The following is an 18,223-nucleotide window of genomic DNA, read 5'->3' as shown; positions in this document are numbered from 1 at the left end:
AGTGTATGAAACAAAAGCTATTCTTCATATCTGTGTGTTTTTAAATTAGAAATAGTTTAGAGATGGAGGAGTAGCTCAGTGGTTAAAAACATTAGTTGTTCTTCCAAGGGACCTGAGCTTAATTCCTAGTACTCACATAGTGGTTCACTACTTTCAGTGACTCTAATGTCAGGGTCTCTGATGTTCCCTTTGGCCTCAGCAAGCACATTCATGCACATGGTATGAATGCACACAGATGTGCAGAAAAATCTTCAAATTCATAAAATAAAAGTGAATGTTAAAAAATAGTAATAATTGTCCTGCCTAAATAGGTTTATTTTTGTATTAAATAAAATAATGCAAATGTAGTCATTTTTATCTAATAGATGTAAAATAGTGCAAAAATTAATAACACCTAGTATAGTTTAGACACCTAAAATTTTACATATATTCTTATTTCATCTAGGAATATAGATAATATTATTTTCATTAGGATGATTCCAAAAAGCAGATGGATGTGTAACATCCCTGAGTAGGTCGTTATGTGCTATAAAAGTACTAGTTTATTATCCTAATTCTCCCTTATGCTGATGATATTTTATTTTTAGATATTTAATAATGCTGATGTTCCATTTGTCTTATAAACTTCTTGCTATTCTTTCCTGGTGGTTTCCTGTGTGTGTAGGAGGATGAGTGAATGCATTTCTAATTCATTTGTCTCCTTCATAAGAAAAACTTCCAATAACTTGGTTGCTCTATATTTTCATGCTTGAACTGTATTGTAATGGAATGTTGTGCACTGTGCTCCTAAAATTATCTCAAATGCCCCACAAAAGTTGATTTTAGAGTTATAAATTTATTTGGTTTAATTAGCAGTTTCAATGGGTATCTGCTTAAGAGATGTGAATGGGTGCCTAATTGGCAGATTTTATCAACTCTCTGATATTGGCTATGATCTTTACTATGCTCTACTTTTGTCCTTAGTATTTGGTATTGTTTGTAATGTCTTTGAGAACTACTCTGGTCCTGGCACTGAAGGTCTTTAATAGATATTGACCAATATCTTATTAGATACTCATTTCTGACATTTACTATTCCTCATCAATAAATTTAGTAAAACATATGCAGGACTCTTGAAAATAAAAGCCATTTGACTAGCAGAAAACAAATGTGACATTACAATGTTTTCTTTTTCTATTGTTCTGACATAATTATATTTGTAATAAACACTGGAACTTGTACAGCAAATAAAATCCATGTGTTCTAAGCACAGAGAATCGGAATCCAATAGAGGATTCAACAGGGCCAAGAGAAAGCTCACATTCCTGGCTAAAGATAAATAATAGCAGCAAACAGTTGACAAAAGTCATGTATCTATTATTATAAATCTGAAGTCTGATTTAACATAGGGAAAAGGGAAGTATATTCCAGAATGATTTTAACAAATTACTAAGCACTTAATTAACATTACTGTACTAATGCTTACTTTCAGTGTGTGTGTGTGTGTGTGTGTGTGTGTGTGTGTATGAGAGAGAGAGAGAGAGAGAGAGAGAGAGAGAGAGAGAGAGAGAGAGAGAGAGAGAGAGAGAGAGAAAGAGAGAAAGAGAGAGAGAGGTTGTAAGAGTTTTGTGGACATAAATGGAGAAACAGTACATAAATTAACTCAGCATCTCTTGTTCAAATTGATGGGGTTTTTGCGACATGTAGCTCTAATTATTGGCAAGTACATATATTAAATTACAAGTTGTGAGATAGTAGAATTTGTTATATTTTAAGAGACCTTTAAAAAAACCTGCAAATTTGTGAAGGCACTTCTAGAAGATATCTCAAAGGAAAAGAGAAATATGATAATCTGAAATAACACAAATATAATGACTTCCAATAAAGAAAATGAATTATTTATTTCCCAAAAGGCCTTAGACAAGGTTGCAGTAAGACAGAGTGGAAGGAATGGTGGGTTCAGTCTAGGAAGCAAAGGATTAAGTTTTCTAGAAGTAGACTAATCAAGTGTGAAAGCTGAGGCTCTGACTCTGGGACAATTCTAACTCTCCTTCAGAAATAAAATGACTATCAGAGGAACTCAGAGCTTTTCATTACTGTCAGAATGGTAATGTATTTCACCTTCTATTTTTAAAAACATTTAAGATACCAGAAGCAGAACAATCTACTCAGAAGTTCTGTTCTCTGTGCTCTAAAATTAAATATTGGATACCTAAGAAAAACACACCTGAGTAGCTGTAAACCCATGGACAATTGATGGAACTAATTTAATGGTTCCTTGAGCCTGAGGACACTAAGAATACTCAGACATGTGCTGCAAAAGAAAAGCATGTGGGTTTGATTTCACAAAAGAAGATAAAAACAAGCTAGGGTTAAAAATAGGCTAGAATTAGATTTCAGATCTTCATTATTCTTGGAGAAAGAGATGAACCCAGGTTGTCCAGGAAACTAGCAAAGGCTTTCAAAATTGAATTTACAGAGAAATGGTGAAGGCAGAATACAATTGATCACATCCCATAAAGGGCAGTGAGCTGAAAGGGAAAATCTCTGATAAAATATGCTTCAGAGTGAACATGCTGCTTCCAGCCACTTGTTCAAAGATGATGTATCCTCAACATTGCTTCAACTGATGCAAAGAGAAAGAATAAAGATGGGACCTTGAGACTCAATTTCCTTCAATTTGATAAATTAAAGACAGAGCTTTTTACAAGTGAGGAGCAGATTAATGCCTATTGCATCAAATGTGTACCAAACAGGGATATAGTTCTTATCCATAATTTGGATGTCAAGTGTCACCAAGGCCTTTAAACATTGAAGTATTTTTCCTGAATACTAAAGGTACTGTAAAGACAGCTTATTGAGTATCCCAGGTGTATGGAGTCACAAGTTTTGATTATACATACATTTCTGAAGCTAATGTTGAGAATATAATTTATATATTTTAAGAAAGAATATGTAAACCCATTAAGGGTTTAAAGCCTAAAGAGGACAGAAAATAATCTTTAATTAGAGACATGAAATTGGGTTAGAACCCAGTATTGATAAGGGTACTAAATGGAAGAATTCTAAGGACTCAGTGTTTCAGATTTCTTTGTCTATACAAAGTTCTTCTGCAGGCCCAGTTACACCTCATGGGTCTGAGCTCAAAAGCTCCCCTGAGTCCACCCTCATCACTGAATATTTTAAAAAGTACTGTGATTTCTGCCGGATCCTCTTAAATAAAGGATATTGCTTTTGGAAGAAAGGCAAGACCATCCTGTCTCCAGAAAGGGAAATTCTCTTGTTCTAAATTTATTGAACAATATTGCAATCCAACAACACACTCTTACTGTTAAGAATTAGGTACCATCTTTGGCTCTGATTCTGAAGCCCTGATAGAAGTGTGTTTCATATATTTAGAAAGATAATTCTAGTACAAGCTTTGCATACTATAATTTTGTATGTTACTCCAAGTCAATGGACAGAGAATATCCTAAAGGGGGAAAAGGGACATTTCCAGATAGTCTAGAGATATCAAGGAAACATATACTTATCAGCTCCCATTTTTACTGAGAAGTTATTAAATAGTGATTATCAATAGTAAGCCTGTCTTGAGCTACAGAATGCCTTTCACCAATATGATCTTTATTCATGAATTCCTACTAAGCAACAGTGAACACACAGAAAGAAAAATTTATGTGGCATTCATGGTTAAATTTGTATGGATAAAACAACATAAAAAGCAACATTGTCCTGCCAAATTGTTATTAGTAAGTCTACGCACATGATATATCTGGAGGCATCTCCTCCTGTGGATTCTGCAATTCAGTGGAGGCATCATTGACACTGCACTTTTGTGGTGTTATGGATATGTGAATTGTGCTGCACTTAGACATCATTGTGCTACACAGTTCAAACGCAGTTTCATTTCAATTCTAATTTTATTGTTTTCTGTTCTGAAGCACATCTACTTGCAATTGTGGTAATGACATCCAATCACACTATTCACTGTCTCAGTGTCAAAGATCTTTCAATCTCAACCCTAATTGTTTTGAGCAAGACCATGGCAATGTCATCAGTGACTTGATCTCATCACAATTTCAAAAATTCAAATATTTCTTTCGTCTCAGTCATGTGAAATGTAAACATTATTTAGCACTATAAAATAAAATAATGGCTGAAAGTCCAAATAGAAGATTACAACTAGTTTCGTTGAAAAAAATTATTTACAGCATTTAAGAAAAGACAGCAAAAGCAATTTATTAGAGATTTCAGACTCTGAAGAAAATTGTCTCAAAGCATCTTGAAAATGAAAGCATAAATTATAATTCTTGACATCAGGTCATTAACATTAATATAAAGTGATGCAATCATAGGGTTTCCTTTGCTGACCTCATCTTGGTATTTCTCAAATATGTATTTATCATACAATTTTTGATCTCCAATTTCCCCAGCTAGCTAACTTCCACCAATTCTATATCAGAAATAAATGGCTCCTGTTTGGCACCTATAAATAAATTGAACATGTTTTATTCTTTTGGACATCCAGTACAGAGATTATTTCAAGCATATCATCCACAGAAAAAAGGGCAAGATCCTGTTTATAAGCAGTTTGCCATAAAATGAAATTTGAATGGAGCATAAATGAACATAAGAATACAGAGAATTGACCATCTTAGTGTTCTAAAACTCTCTACAAATCAAGATATGTAAACTACTGTGTTTTCTGCTTAAATACTGATTCCTACAGAGTCAGGGATCCGGTAAGTACTTTCTAATCATTACTCATCCCTCTCATCTGCCACATGTTTTTCGTGTATTTGTTTTATTTTATTTTTAAAATACTTTTCAGTCACTTCAAATGAAAACTGTGTTCTCCATCATCCTCTTTCATCCCAATACCTTTTAGGACCCTGCTTTCAGTATCAACTTTTACTTGATGTCATATGCATAAATGGTGTCTTACCTATTCCAAACGGTTCACCATGGCCAGCATACTAATGACCCCTAAACCTTAAATTTTATGCTTGTATAATCCCCAAGTTTCAGATATATTGTTCCTATGACTTAATAAATATTACCCATATTATTCAATGACATCTTAAATTTGACATGCTTTAACAATGCTCGTTCCTATGGAAACGTGCTACTGTTTTCATTTAATCTAAGTTGGCAAACAGCAGGTTTTGTTCCCTGCCCTCTCCATTGCAATTCCTGGTATTGCTTACTATTTCCAATAACTCTATATTTCTGTTTATCAAATATACATATTCATGTAGATACTATATCGTGTATATACATGTACAAATGTGTACATCTTTGTATATACACAGTCATATTGTATACACACACACTCAAGTTTTGATTACAATTCTTCATACCTCCAGTATATCAAACCTCCTATATTACTTACAGTATTTAAACTTTTCATATTACTTTAACACATTTAATTATGTCCACAAAATTCTACATCACAATATTGAAGGCTGTAGAAAGCAAAGAGCATTCACCTTTGGCTCTTGAGTTGGAATTTTAATGGACTAAATGTTTTATTTGAAATCAATTGATTCATTTAACTTTGAATTCTTATAATACTCCACATTCTGGGATTGTATAGAGTTTCCACTATAACATCTATGAACTTTCACTGTGGGTCCGGGTTCAGTGACATATGCCCTCCCTCACATAGAAGAGAAACAATATACACAATTCAGCAGAAGGCAGTATGGCTCAGAAGAATGCTACTTCAGAGCATGTGCCTGTAGTAGATCATGTACTGGTATCCAGTGATCTCACCAAAGTAGATGATGATCACTTTACACCAGATTGAAAAAAAATCAACTGAGAGATCTTGTCTCGAAAAACCAAAAAAAAAAAAAAAAAAAAAAAAAAAAAAAAAAAAAAAAAAACAAAAAAAAAACCACTAAAGAAAAAGATTTTTAAACAGCTTGCTGCTGATTCTATAATATGTTTATTTCTAAAACATCTTTAGACTTGTCACAGATTTCATTTGAACATATATAGTACAAAAGGTCATTTCCCTTGAGAATGCTACATATTAACAGTAAAAGTCTGTTTGGAGGAGGCACTTAAATCTGCATGTGTCACATATTTTCTCATACTTTTAATAGAAAGTTAATCATGTTTTCTGGACAGGATTGGAAATAAAAACAAGATAATAAGACCCAATGTCAAAACTCTGCCTGCAAGAATTAAGTAAACTTTACTCAAATCAAGACTTTAAAACAAAGCAAACTAACTGCCCAAGCTGTAGATAACAATGGAATGTGTCACAATACAAACAATTTCAAATGAACACAAAGAATGGAATTTTTTTTTAGTATTTTCTAAATAAGCTTATTGAATCCAATCTACTGTAATGTAATATATTCATCAACTAAACCTGAACAATAACTGGTCTCCTGAACACAGGGATGGCATAAAAAACAGTCTTTATAGGGTCTTACTAAATTTGCAAGGCCTTATTGGAAAAATAAATATACGTAGTATTGACCACTTTGATAAGCAATTAATTTGTTTTATAGAGCAAACCTGAATCTGTTTTTTGTTTGCCAATTATGTCAATACTAACGTATAAAATTATAATAACTACATTTAGCACTAAATAAAAAAAAGAAAGAAAGAAAGAAAAAGTGTATGAAAAAATAGAAAAGTAGCAGATTTTAAGACAGGTGTGTGGCTAGATCTGTTTTTGCAGCCCCTGGCAGTGGGACCAGGACTTACCCTGGGGGCATGAAATGACTTTTTGGAACACATTCCCAAGGGCGGGATACCTTGCTCAGCCATGACACAGTGGGGAGGGGCTTGGTCCTGCCTCAACTTAGTATGCCAGACTTTGTTGACTCCTCAAGGGAGGCCTTACCTCCCTGAGGAGTAGATAGGGGGTGGGATGGAGGGAGATGGGGAGGGGAGGGGGAGGAAGGACAGGGAACTGGGATTGGTATACAAAATGAAAAAAAAAAATCATATTAAAAAAAAAAGATAGCACTTGACTATAATCCCAAGACATGGGGGCCAGAGGCAGATGAATTTCTGTGGGGTCATGGCCAATTTGGTCTAAATAGCAATTTCAGGGCAGTGATACATACATAGTGAGATGTGTGTGTGAGAGAGAGAAAGAGAGAGAGACAGAGAGACAGAGACAGAGACAGAGACAAGAGAGAGAGACAGAGAGAAGAGAGAGAGAGAGAGAGAGAGAGAGAGAGAGAGAGAGAGAGAGAGAGAGAGAGAGATTCAGAGCCCGAGACTGTGACTCCCTTGGTACAGTGCTTGCAACACAAAAATGAGACTCTAAATTATCTCCAGCATCCATGTGGAAAAGCCAGGCAAGTGCAGCACCTGTAATCCTAGCACAGGCATGGAGAGACAGGGTCCCTAGAGCTCAGGAGCAGGCTGGGGGAGTAGATCGCTTAGCTCTAGGTGCAGTGAGAGAATGTCTGAAAAAGGGAGGTGTACTGCAACGGAAGGGAAAACCCACCATTTATCTGACCCCCACATGAATGCCCACATACACACATGTACATACCTCCATACACACGTGCATGGACACAGAGACACAAGGAGAAATATTAACAAGGACTTTATAAAACCTGAATGATTTAAAGATCTCTGATTTAACATAAAGCTTCCCAGACAGCGTAATTATTTTATTTAAATTAAGTTGAACACAGATGAAGAGGATATGAGGTAAGCAATATTTCAAGCTTCCTTACAGCCTGCAACTTCATTTGTAGAATAGAAATGCATTTCTAGTTGTTTGCTGATACAGTGTCTTTTTCCTTGCTTTGTTTCCTGCATCAGTCTGAACTTCTTGGTGGGTTTGCTCCTTTCTGTATCCTATCTAATTCACAACAATAAAGGCTGCATCTCCAGACAGAAAGAAACTACATTCTGAAAGCAGGGAATCTTTTTCATTTACTCAAGCTTCCGCAAAAAGCCTTGGTCATATTTCAATTTCAATACCTGTTTGTTGAGTCAAGATGAATAACCATAGTTTTGTCTCTATATAATCATGAAACAAGGGGTTTAAGAGATATTGCTTTGCATGGCTTTACTCAAGGAGAAAACACTTTGCTTTTTTTTAAAAAAAAAAAAGCTGCAATAGAAGAGGTAAACAGAAAGTGTTTTTCTCCACAAGAGGAATATTGAAACAGATTAGTTTCTCAGTGTATGAGTTAGACCCAGAGATTAGGCATACGAACTACACTTTCAAAGACCAATCACACTTTTCTTTTCTTTTTCCCTTTTGTCACTGAGAAGGCCACTTATGATTACTCTCAAATCTCATGTTTTCATACACATTCTGTGTAAAAACTGAGAGGGAAAAATACAAGAAGAGAGAAAGAGATGGAGAGAGAGCAGACAGACAGAAACAGAAAGACAGAGACTGTGTGTGTGTGTGTGTGTGTGTGTGTGTGTGTGTGTGTGTGTGTGTGTGTGTGTACCTGTAGGAAAAAGCAGGAAAGGTTATAATAAACCCCTTAAGTAAATAAGGAGTTAAACAAGCAATGTATTTTCAATTAGGGGTAAAATTTCTCAGAACCCCATGCTTTGAGTGTCTGATGGGAGCAAGCCCACTAATGGACCTCCAAAGTCACTTGGAGGTTTGATGAAGGCTCATTCTCTTTTTAAATGTCATAAGAGTTCAGCAGAGTGATGTAGCTTTAAAGGACAAAGTTAGAATAAAAAGGGTAACATGGCCACACATTTTATCAGCATCAATTATTAATAACTGAGATTAGAAGGGAAAGGACTGGGAGTTGGATAACCATATTAATTGAACACTCATTTCATTTCCCCTGTAATTGTGCCTATTTTCCAGCCATTCAAAGAGAAATCTATACCTGAAGAATAATGGACTCAATGAAAAAAAATGAATATAAACTATAAACTGCAAAATTTCTATTGTTTTTTGTTTGTTTGTTTGTTTTGTTCTTCGAGACAGAGTTTCTTTGTGGCTTTGGCTGGCCTTGAACTAACAGAGATCCCCCTGTCTCTGCCTCCAGAGTGCTGGGATTAAAAGCATGCACCACCATTGCCTAGCTGCAAAATCTTTTTTAAAAGGAAAAAAAAAAATGTGCTACAAGGTTAATATTGACACTGCCCAAACTTGGATGGTAGAAACATTCAGGTTGATTTGATATCAAGAAGACAGAAGGCTTCTTGCCAATCTTTTTGTACCCTTGTTCTTCCCCATCTCCACCTGGTTCGCCCCATGGCTCTCCACCAGGGAATTAACTCAGTAGAAACTATTCATGGTGAGAATACTTTGACTGTTAATTTTAACATACTGTCCTTGTAATAGTAATCATTTTATGGAAACTTCAGATATTAAGTTACATCCAATCCACCTAAATTTAATAAAGATTGTTGTTCCTAACTCTTTAAATAATAGCAAAACTTTTAACCTTTTTATATAACAGATTTAACATCATATTTATATATAAATTATTTATCTCAGCAGAATCGTTTTCTTCTACAAAGCTGGGGTTTGTGCTAGAAGAAACTGGGGCTAAGTATAGTGCTAAAAAATTACACTCTTAGAGAAAGATGGAAATAGGATTCAAATGATGCTTTTAGGCTTCAAAACCTGTTTTCAAACCACTAGATTCTGTCCACAGCACCTCTCAGTGTCTTCTAGGACAGTATCATCTTAGATTCTTTTAGCTTGTACTGCTCCCTTTACTGGCAGGCTGCAGAACAGCTGCAGCCCAAGTCTTGATTGGCTGAGTCCTGACAACATCTCTAATCACTGTGTCTGTTTAATCACTGGGAAGAAGGAAGAACAAGGTCATCGTCTGGAAGTGGAGACATACAGATTTCTCGAGGACATTCGGGAGGTATAGAGCCATGTCTCAGATGGCTGGAAAAGTAGAAAAACATATGCTCAGTGAAATACTGGCAACTAGATTGACAGGGAGACATGCAGAACTCAGAAAATAAATCCTTAGCAAGGCATAGTAGTTTCCTCCAATAGAAAATAATGCAAGATATTTATTTTGAATTTCAAGGTTGTGCTATTCGCACATATATAAGGACCTGGGGATAGGTGAAAAAATTTGCTACACAGCTCGGTCTAAATGAAAACATCATATGATAACATCAATTACACAAGAATGCTTTTCTGCTGTCACTAGAGATGGATATTGGGTGAAGAGAAGACAGAGGATGCTTGACTCCACACAAAAATGTGCTTGGTTTCCATTCTCATTTTGCTTGGCCACAGGAAAACAGATTTTCCTAATGAATGCCCATGTTCATCTGAATGTAATGTGAAAATGTAATGCCAAAGAGAAAATGGGTTCGCCGTGCACTGTACCGTGTTTTAATTTCCAGGATCAAGGTATTCTAAATGCTACTAAAAGCATGCGAAATGAAGAGACAGGCAAGACATGGGCATGAATAAAGTAATAGAGCCAACCTTATATAAGGCTGACAAAGTTTAGAAATGGGATTCAAAATTATAACTGGAAAAAGTTAAATGTACTTATAAAGTTTTGAAAAAAATAAATCCATTGACTTTAATTGAGGATTTAGACGGATCAAATTTCTCACCTCCTTTAATTTTTTTAAAGCCTGCCTAATGCTGTATTATGAAAGTTTACCTAAAGAAAATATACATACCCTTTGTCCATTCTTACTCTGACCCACTTAGATGTCAAGCAAGAAGTAACAATCCTTCCTCTACTGTGGCATGAATTAATAACACCTAATGTATGTGAAGGGCACTGCAGTCCTGGTGAAATACATCTCCAGATGGTTCTTGCATTGTGTGATTTGAAGGAGGTTCCGAAACTGTCACCCACACTGGCCTGCTGTAATGCCAACATGTCCACCCACCTGATCAGAAATCACAGCCCTGACTCAGCCCTCTTCTTTGATTTATGTGATAAATGTAATCTACTATTAGAATGCACAGATGTTATGTGGGCTGTGAGGCAGGCCTTAGAATTACTACTGCCTTGCCCACATAATACACATAAAACTCACTGCCCACCTCACTACGAGATGCCCCTCTCCCTTTTCCTGTCTCTTTTCCCCTACCCCTCTCTGAATGTGTGCATGTCTGTCTATATGTCTGCTGTCTGTATACCTATCTTTATATCTCTAAAATGAAGGTAGACTAAAAGATAGAAGGATCAGATGTAAAGTCAAAATCATAGATTGTTGGGCTACAGTGAGATTTCAAAGTTAATTAATTTCACTGCCATGAAAATAATCAGACACAAACTCAGAAGAGTTATGCGATCAGCCACCACTGATGACAATGTTTCAATTAGAAGTCAAGTAGAGTGTTTTCTGTATCTGAGCTTCTGGTGCCTCAAATATATTAAAGTCATATATAGCAAAAGCAACGTGGCTTTTGCAAATTTGATTCAGAGCAGGACTTTTAAAGGAATAAACAGACCAGGGCTTACAGATGAGGATCAAGATAAATACAATAGCCCCAATGAAAGTGAAATACCATTTCAAGAGAAATTATGAAGAGTACTTCACTATTAAGAAAGAGCAAGTTAGACATAGTCAATATTTGTTTTTAATGTAATGATGCTTTTATGCCTATATTTACTCCCTTCTTGAATTACCAGTTCCTTGATACAGGTTTCAGATATTTTTATCACCCAACATTTTATTATAACTTTTGTACCACACTCGTATTTTAAAACATATTCTTGCATTAAAATTTTAATAAACTGTCAAATAATCAATTACATCAATTTTATCAATAAAACACCAACATTAAATCACAATGTTGATATTTACTAATTAAAAGAAAAGGAATGTATTGGTGATCCTATTTATGGATAAATATGCAACTTTCTTAAAGTATCTACATGGCATAAGTGCTATTCAACTTTCTAGAAATAACCTGGAATTTTAAAATAGTGAGACTCTACTTTATTCAGGTTATAACAAATTATGTTCATTTTAACACTGTGCTATTTTTTCCTCACAGTAGGACTATATAAAGCTAGCTAAACAGAAAAAAAAAAGTCATGGGTCTTATTAATGAAATTATTTTTATAAATAGTTACAACAGATCAAAACAAATTTTAGTAAAATGTAAATACACTGCAATGCATTTTTATTTCATTTTTTCTGTTTCAGTGAATTCCTTGGCACAGCATCTTTGACATCTTATTTTTTACCCTAACTTATTTCTAGATTGTGACATGGCATTGGAATGCCATATGTTACCATGCTGCAAACTATCTTCTAAACTTTCCAAGAGAGTTAATCCAAGACAGGTAGTGATTTGTGCACAGTTTCATATAGGTTAAAACTGAAGGAAAATATTTGAAATAATAATAATTAGGAAGTAGGACAGCATGTAGCAAAATGGCATGTTCATGGAGAATCTGAATGCAAATCAAAATAAATCCTGATTAAAACCTAACCAAGCAAAAAACTACAGGTTACCTGTATTCCAATTAAATATAATAAATGAATACTTGACAGGTTTCAGTTCCAATTCTATTTATGTCAGAATGGCCCATCGATATTGAAAATGAAATTACACAAACTCAAGCAATACAATCACACTTTATATCTACAGGAGAATTTATCAGATGTAGATCCAAACAGAACTGTTACTCAAACGTCAACTGTTGTGTCTGGAGTCAGAGTGCATCTCATCGCCTTCTGCAATTATATATAGATCAGGTACAACATAGTTCAGAGGCAGCAGCAAATGACAAATCGCTCATATAGACCCTGTGTATCAAGTGTTAGTCATGTGTAGGAAAACTGGTTATGTTACCATGGCTTTTTCTGTTGATAGGTTATGAGATGCGTGGTTATGAAAAAGAACTGGAACCTTCATTAGCAAATGTTTTTCCGTGAACTTTCTCTTCTACTTATATACTACCCTCTCCTTTTTTTCATGACATGCATGTTTTCTGAAAATTGACCTATGTGGGCTCATCAAGCATAATTATACTTTAATTAGGCATCGTTTCCTGATTATTTTTAAAACGTGGAATGGCTTTAAAGTTAAAGAAATAAAAAACAAACACAAAAATAACACCATGTTATGCTTATTATGCCAGTGTTACCACTGATATCTGCCCCCAAAAAAGGTTTGGTGATACAACATGCTCTTTATTTATAGGAAAAAACCATTAATTGTGCTATTATCAGAAGATAATTAAATATAAAATAGAAGCCCCAAGTGCAATGAACCCTGTCTTACTAAAAAGGATTATATATTATATATAATTGAATATAAGTTATTTTCTAATTTAATATTTATTTTTTGCTCAAGTAGTTAATATACTTGCCTTAAATATATACTCAGCATCATTTTAATCCAAACCAAAATGTTATACTCATTTAATAATATCACTGACAAAATGTTGCTTTTTAGAAAGACCACATTAAACTCCTTGCCACATTAGCACACACCACCATACACACAGATAAGCAAGCCTAATAGCCATGAGGCAAAATGCCATTTAAAAATCTGAATAATTGATCAAAAGGGATGTCAATCAGCAGGCTCCGGTATCAAATCTAATAATAATGTAGAAAGATAATTACTTACTACAATTTAGTTTAGACTACTTCACTTGGGGTCACTTTTTGATTTATTCATTGATGGATTTTAATATTCACAGGTAAAATTTTTAAAAAGAAGCTTGTTTTCCTTTGCATTAATATACCATCTTTGCATGCCACCACTTATGAAACTGATATAAAGCAAGAAAAAAAAAAGATCCTTTTTCATTAGTGGATTGAGGTGGTGAATGACATGAATGACATAAATTTTAACTATTTGCTACAGACAAAATGAATGCACTTCCCATGCCTTTCCTGATATATAGCTGTATCACTTTCACATTGGAAATAATAATGAAGTTAGGGAGAGCTTTGGCACTCCACTGTTTGGCATAAACATATTCCTCAAATGTTTACTTAGTACTCAAAATCCAGAAAATAAATACCACAATTGTCTTTAGGAACATGAGCAAATGTGAAAGCCTCTACATGTATTGTTTGAAATATCATTTTATGACATACAAAAAGGCATAAAGGAGAATTGTGACAATTATGAGAATAGCCTCACAATGAGGTAAGAGTAGGCAGAATTATATTTTGTTTTATTCCTTTTCACTTGCAAAAATTGGGATAAGCCATCTACTTTAAGGGGAGAGGAGTGCTAATGGTATTTACTGCACACTAAGGAGAGCAAGACACTGCTACTCACGTCTCATCCATTTCACCTGGCATTCAAAAGAACAGGATCGAAAATGCATTGCTGAATATTCAGGAAAGGTAAAACTCAAACAAAACGTGTTCATGGTCATTTCCTTTCACTAAGATTGGTTTGTGACAATTGAAGAAATAGTTGCATGACAAAAATGAATAGAAGAAAAGAGCCAAATAAGACCTCTCTTAGTTGTTATTATTTAGCAATTGTGCGCTGGTTTAGCATTTTCATATCAGGAACTGTTCTAATTTATTTCTAGGTTCATTTATTTCTGATGAGCTACTCTAAATGATGGCATAATTTTAAGAATTTTATCTACAGAATTATGTTTCTTTATTTGTCATTTCTGAATTTTTACAGAGTATTTAGTATTTTTAAATAGTTTTGGTGTCATCTGCTTTGTTTTTATTTTAGACTATCTTTCACAAGCCTAATTATTCTGGCTGCCTAGCGTGATTATGTGTGTGGATGTTGTGTTTGCCCCTACCATTTTCCATATGCTCTGCCTCACCAACACTGCCATCCGGCGTGGTCCTTTCATAGTTGTCCTCTGGGAGTGGAAGGGCACCCAGTCTTGGCCCTGATGAACTCTTACTGCTTGGTGTTTCTGACTCCTCCAGCCCGCTGTCATAGCAACTCTGCAGTGACCCCTGATGAGGGTCCTGAGGCTGACTCACAACAGAAAACGTCACTCTACGAAATGGCTGCAAGAGAAAAGATTCTGAATGTCACTAAGGTATAAGAGTTTAAATGACCTTATTTCTATAAAACACATACTTAAAATTTAAAGACATGAATTCAATACAAAATTATTAAACAGGTAGAAATATATTTGGATAACTATATATTAACTAAGACAAAGCCTAGAGTTTACACCTTTCTTATTGAAAACAACAAAAAATATCTACTTATGCAAGAAAGGTAAGAAAACACAAATTTTACCCAAATTTTATCCATTAAAATCATATAGACTAGTTTTATATATTCAACATTTTTCCATTGAGTAGTTTTTACACTTTTCAAAAATAGATTTCATAAAAAACAAGGGTTAGCAATTTGAGGAGGAAATAAAATACTAAATCAACCCATTGTGAAAGGATGTTATTTAAATACTTCATCCAAATGACGTAACACATTCAAATCAAGTCCATATGATGTAGACTTTTAAACCCAAGTTTGCTGGCACTCAGTTACAATCAGTGCAGCTGTTAATCAAGAATTTGGATGTGGTATTAGGAAATTACAACGTATTTTATTTGTTCCAATAAAAACTCTATTTGACATTGTAAGGTACATAGTAAGATGACCTGTAAAACTTTCTTCATCCTATTAATGGGAAATAATCAAAAGACTCAACTACATGTGTTTACCTTAATTGTAGTTCAATCAAGCACATTAAGGTCAAGTGTAAAGTTTATTTTGTTTATTAGCTGTCCTGTAAAACTACCCAACTAGAGCCAACAAGTACCTGTGCTAGTGACAATGCCTGACCATATCTACTGTGCATAAGACTTGCAAGTTATCTTAGTTACACAATAGAATGAAAACAAATTTAAGTTCATTCTGGGAAAAAGCTAATGGTGCATCACACATAGAACAAACTAACACATTAAAGGAATGTACAACATTGATGATATGACATATGATACATAATGTATATACTAAATGCTACTTATTAGCTGTCTGGAACTCTTAATAACAGCTACATACATTAACTCCGCATGAATTTGAATGTGACACAAGCATACATAGTTACTGTATTTATAGCCCACACTGCTCCTTTCCAGTATTCAGTTTAAAATTACTGTTGCAAAACATAAATATAAATTTAAGAACCTTTTCTGACTGTTTGTAGCTTGAAAGCTCATGGTGCAAAAGTCTAATCAAAACTGTGACCAATAGGACGGTGGAGTTCTAAGGATTATCTGCACATGGTGGATTAGTAATGAGAAAGTTAATAATTGTGGCACTTGCCCCTAATTTATAAATTGGCTTTGTTAAAGACAAATATACGCTTCCACAAATCTCTCCCTTATTCTGCTACAGAGAAAAAATATTCCTGCAAAATCTGCACATTGCTGATATTTCTGCTACTACTTCATTCCTTATGAGCTTAACAGGAACATACAGTCTATGCAAAATCTTCTTTATCTTAGTTCAAGCTCTTAACATGGGTGGGCACTAAATACTATTATGGTCTTTATAATGTTTCACAGAATGGGATAGTAGTACGGAAAAATGGTTACACAGGATTTCACTGTAGACAGCATGTACATCATGGGACCAACTCCCTGACAAAAACCCTAGAGGCATGGACTTTATTTCACAAAGAAGTTTTATCTTTTTTGTTAATGTGATCATTATATTTTGCACCATTTCTAGAGATAAATCATTTTGGTTTATCTCACTTTTCATTTTTTTTTTTATATTTCCTCCCATTTGCCTTTATCAGATGGCAACAAAGTATCTGGAATTGTCTGAGGAATTCAGTCTCCCTTTGAAAATGACACCACTTCAGCTCTCTTAAAAGTTAAAACTGTTCTGCTCAGCCAACACCGCTGAACAGTGAAATATTAATGATTATTAATATTAATGATGTTAAGGCAGGAAATACGAAGGCCATGCAATGGGTTAAAAGTATTTGTCTATCTAAAAAGCAAATGGAATGTTAAATGTTATTCTAAATTCTATTTTAATGACTTTCAGATCTTTTAGGTATAGTTTCAACTATCAAAAGAAAAAAAAACAGTTCAAAATGAACACAGAGACACATAAACTATACTAACACAGAAAGAAAATATGAGTGATTTTAGAAATGGTGTTTCATTTTGATACAAAAAATAGAAACTTTTGGGTGAAGGTAGTAATCTCAAAACCTCTACTGAGATCTTTCTTCCCCCCTAAACAGTGCCACAACAGCAGGGAGAAGGTCTACACTTCTAATGAAAAAAAAATGCCAAAAATAAATGCAATAATTCCACAATGGATTATACAATGATTGTCATGAACTTAGCATTTCATTTTCTTGATTTCCTACCCCATTCTGATTGTGAATATTTTGATTTCCATAACTTATTTTAGAAGAGCATTAGAATTTTAAAATACTAAGTACTTAACCAAGCACTCAGTTCATCAGTTTCTTTTTTGTATGAAAGTTGTTTTGCTTAATATAGTTTCTAAATGAATGCAAATATTATTCACATTAAAACTCAAAATGAAAAGTATCACACAATGAGTGAGAATACACCCACCAATCATTTGATGCGCTCTTAAAATGTCATTAGAATTCTATAGTTCTGCAATATCAACATTATATCACTATATGTTACACTTTGTTTCATACTTTATTATTTCATGTTTTATATTCTTGTATAGAAATCACTGTGGTGATGCATTTAAACTGATGAAGAGAACAAAGTATTGGAGCTTAACTAAATGAAGTATTGGTGCAAAGGTTAAAGTTCGACTTTCATAGTATGTCACACATATTCACTTAGTTGGTATATGGAAATATATAGAGAGGTGGATAGATGAAAGGAAGAAGAGAGAAATATATGGGGATGATGAAGAGAGAGAGACTTATATACCATCTATCATCAAGTTGAATCAATTGAAAAAACTGTTAGGTTTTAAAATAAGGATTATAATACAGAATTTATGTCTCCTCCATATTCAAAGAAGATGGACTAAAGTAGAAATGTAGACAGTATGCTGACTTCTGACAAAAACTGTATTGTGTGTGTCATGGCACTGTTTTAACTACTGGTGATATAAAGTAGAACAGAGAAAGTGATGAGTCTGCAGTTTACACACAACCTAGAATTACCTAGAAAATTTGTAAAAAATGAAATGCCCTTACCTACCACAACATAAACTAAATAAATGAGCATTAAAGATAAACTGCTTTAAAAATCACCTGAGTCACCACAGTGTCTACAAATTCCATAATCAATTATAGCCATGTGTTGTTGCTCTCAGAGTACAAGAGCAGGGTCTGAAAGTATTCAAACTCATGCACTTCAGAGTATGGGAATC

General features: G+C 34.3%; 1 protein-coding gene across 5 annotated transcripts in view; it reads right to left on the bottom strand.

Annotated features, from left to right (window-relative positions):
* Window positions 1-18,223, bottom strand: part of Pcdh7 (protocadherin 7) — a 415,069-nt gene that overhangs the window by 197,979 nt on the left and 198,867 nt on the right. For 2 of the 5 annotated variants that reach the window (XM_028868151.2, XM_028868147.2), the window contains exon 2: window positions 14,676-14,892. The exons of 1 other annotated variant lie outside the window; for it this stretch is intronic. In XM_028868151.2, coding sequence (XP_028723984.1) covers window positions 14,676-14,892 — 217 coding nt within the window. The remainder of the gene's footprint in view (window positions 1-14,675; window positions 14,893-18,223) is intronic. 2 more of the 5 variants (XM_028868148.2, XM_028868150.2) reach the window with 2 other exon arrangements.

This window comes from Peromyscus leucopus, chromosome 10 (assembly GCF_004664715.2).
Source record: "Peromyscus leucopus breed LL Stock chromosome 10, UCI_PerLeu_2.1, whole genome shotgun sequence".
Lineage (NCBI taxonomy): Eukaryota > Metazoa > Chordata > Mammalia > Rodentia > Cricetidae > Peromyscus > Peromyscus leucopus.
The sequence above is the reverse complement of the archived record's forward strand: the minus strand, read 5'-3'. Positions and strand labels throughout refer to the sequence as shown.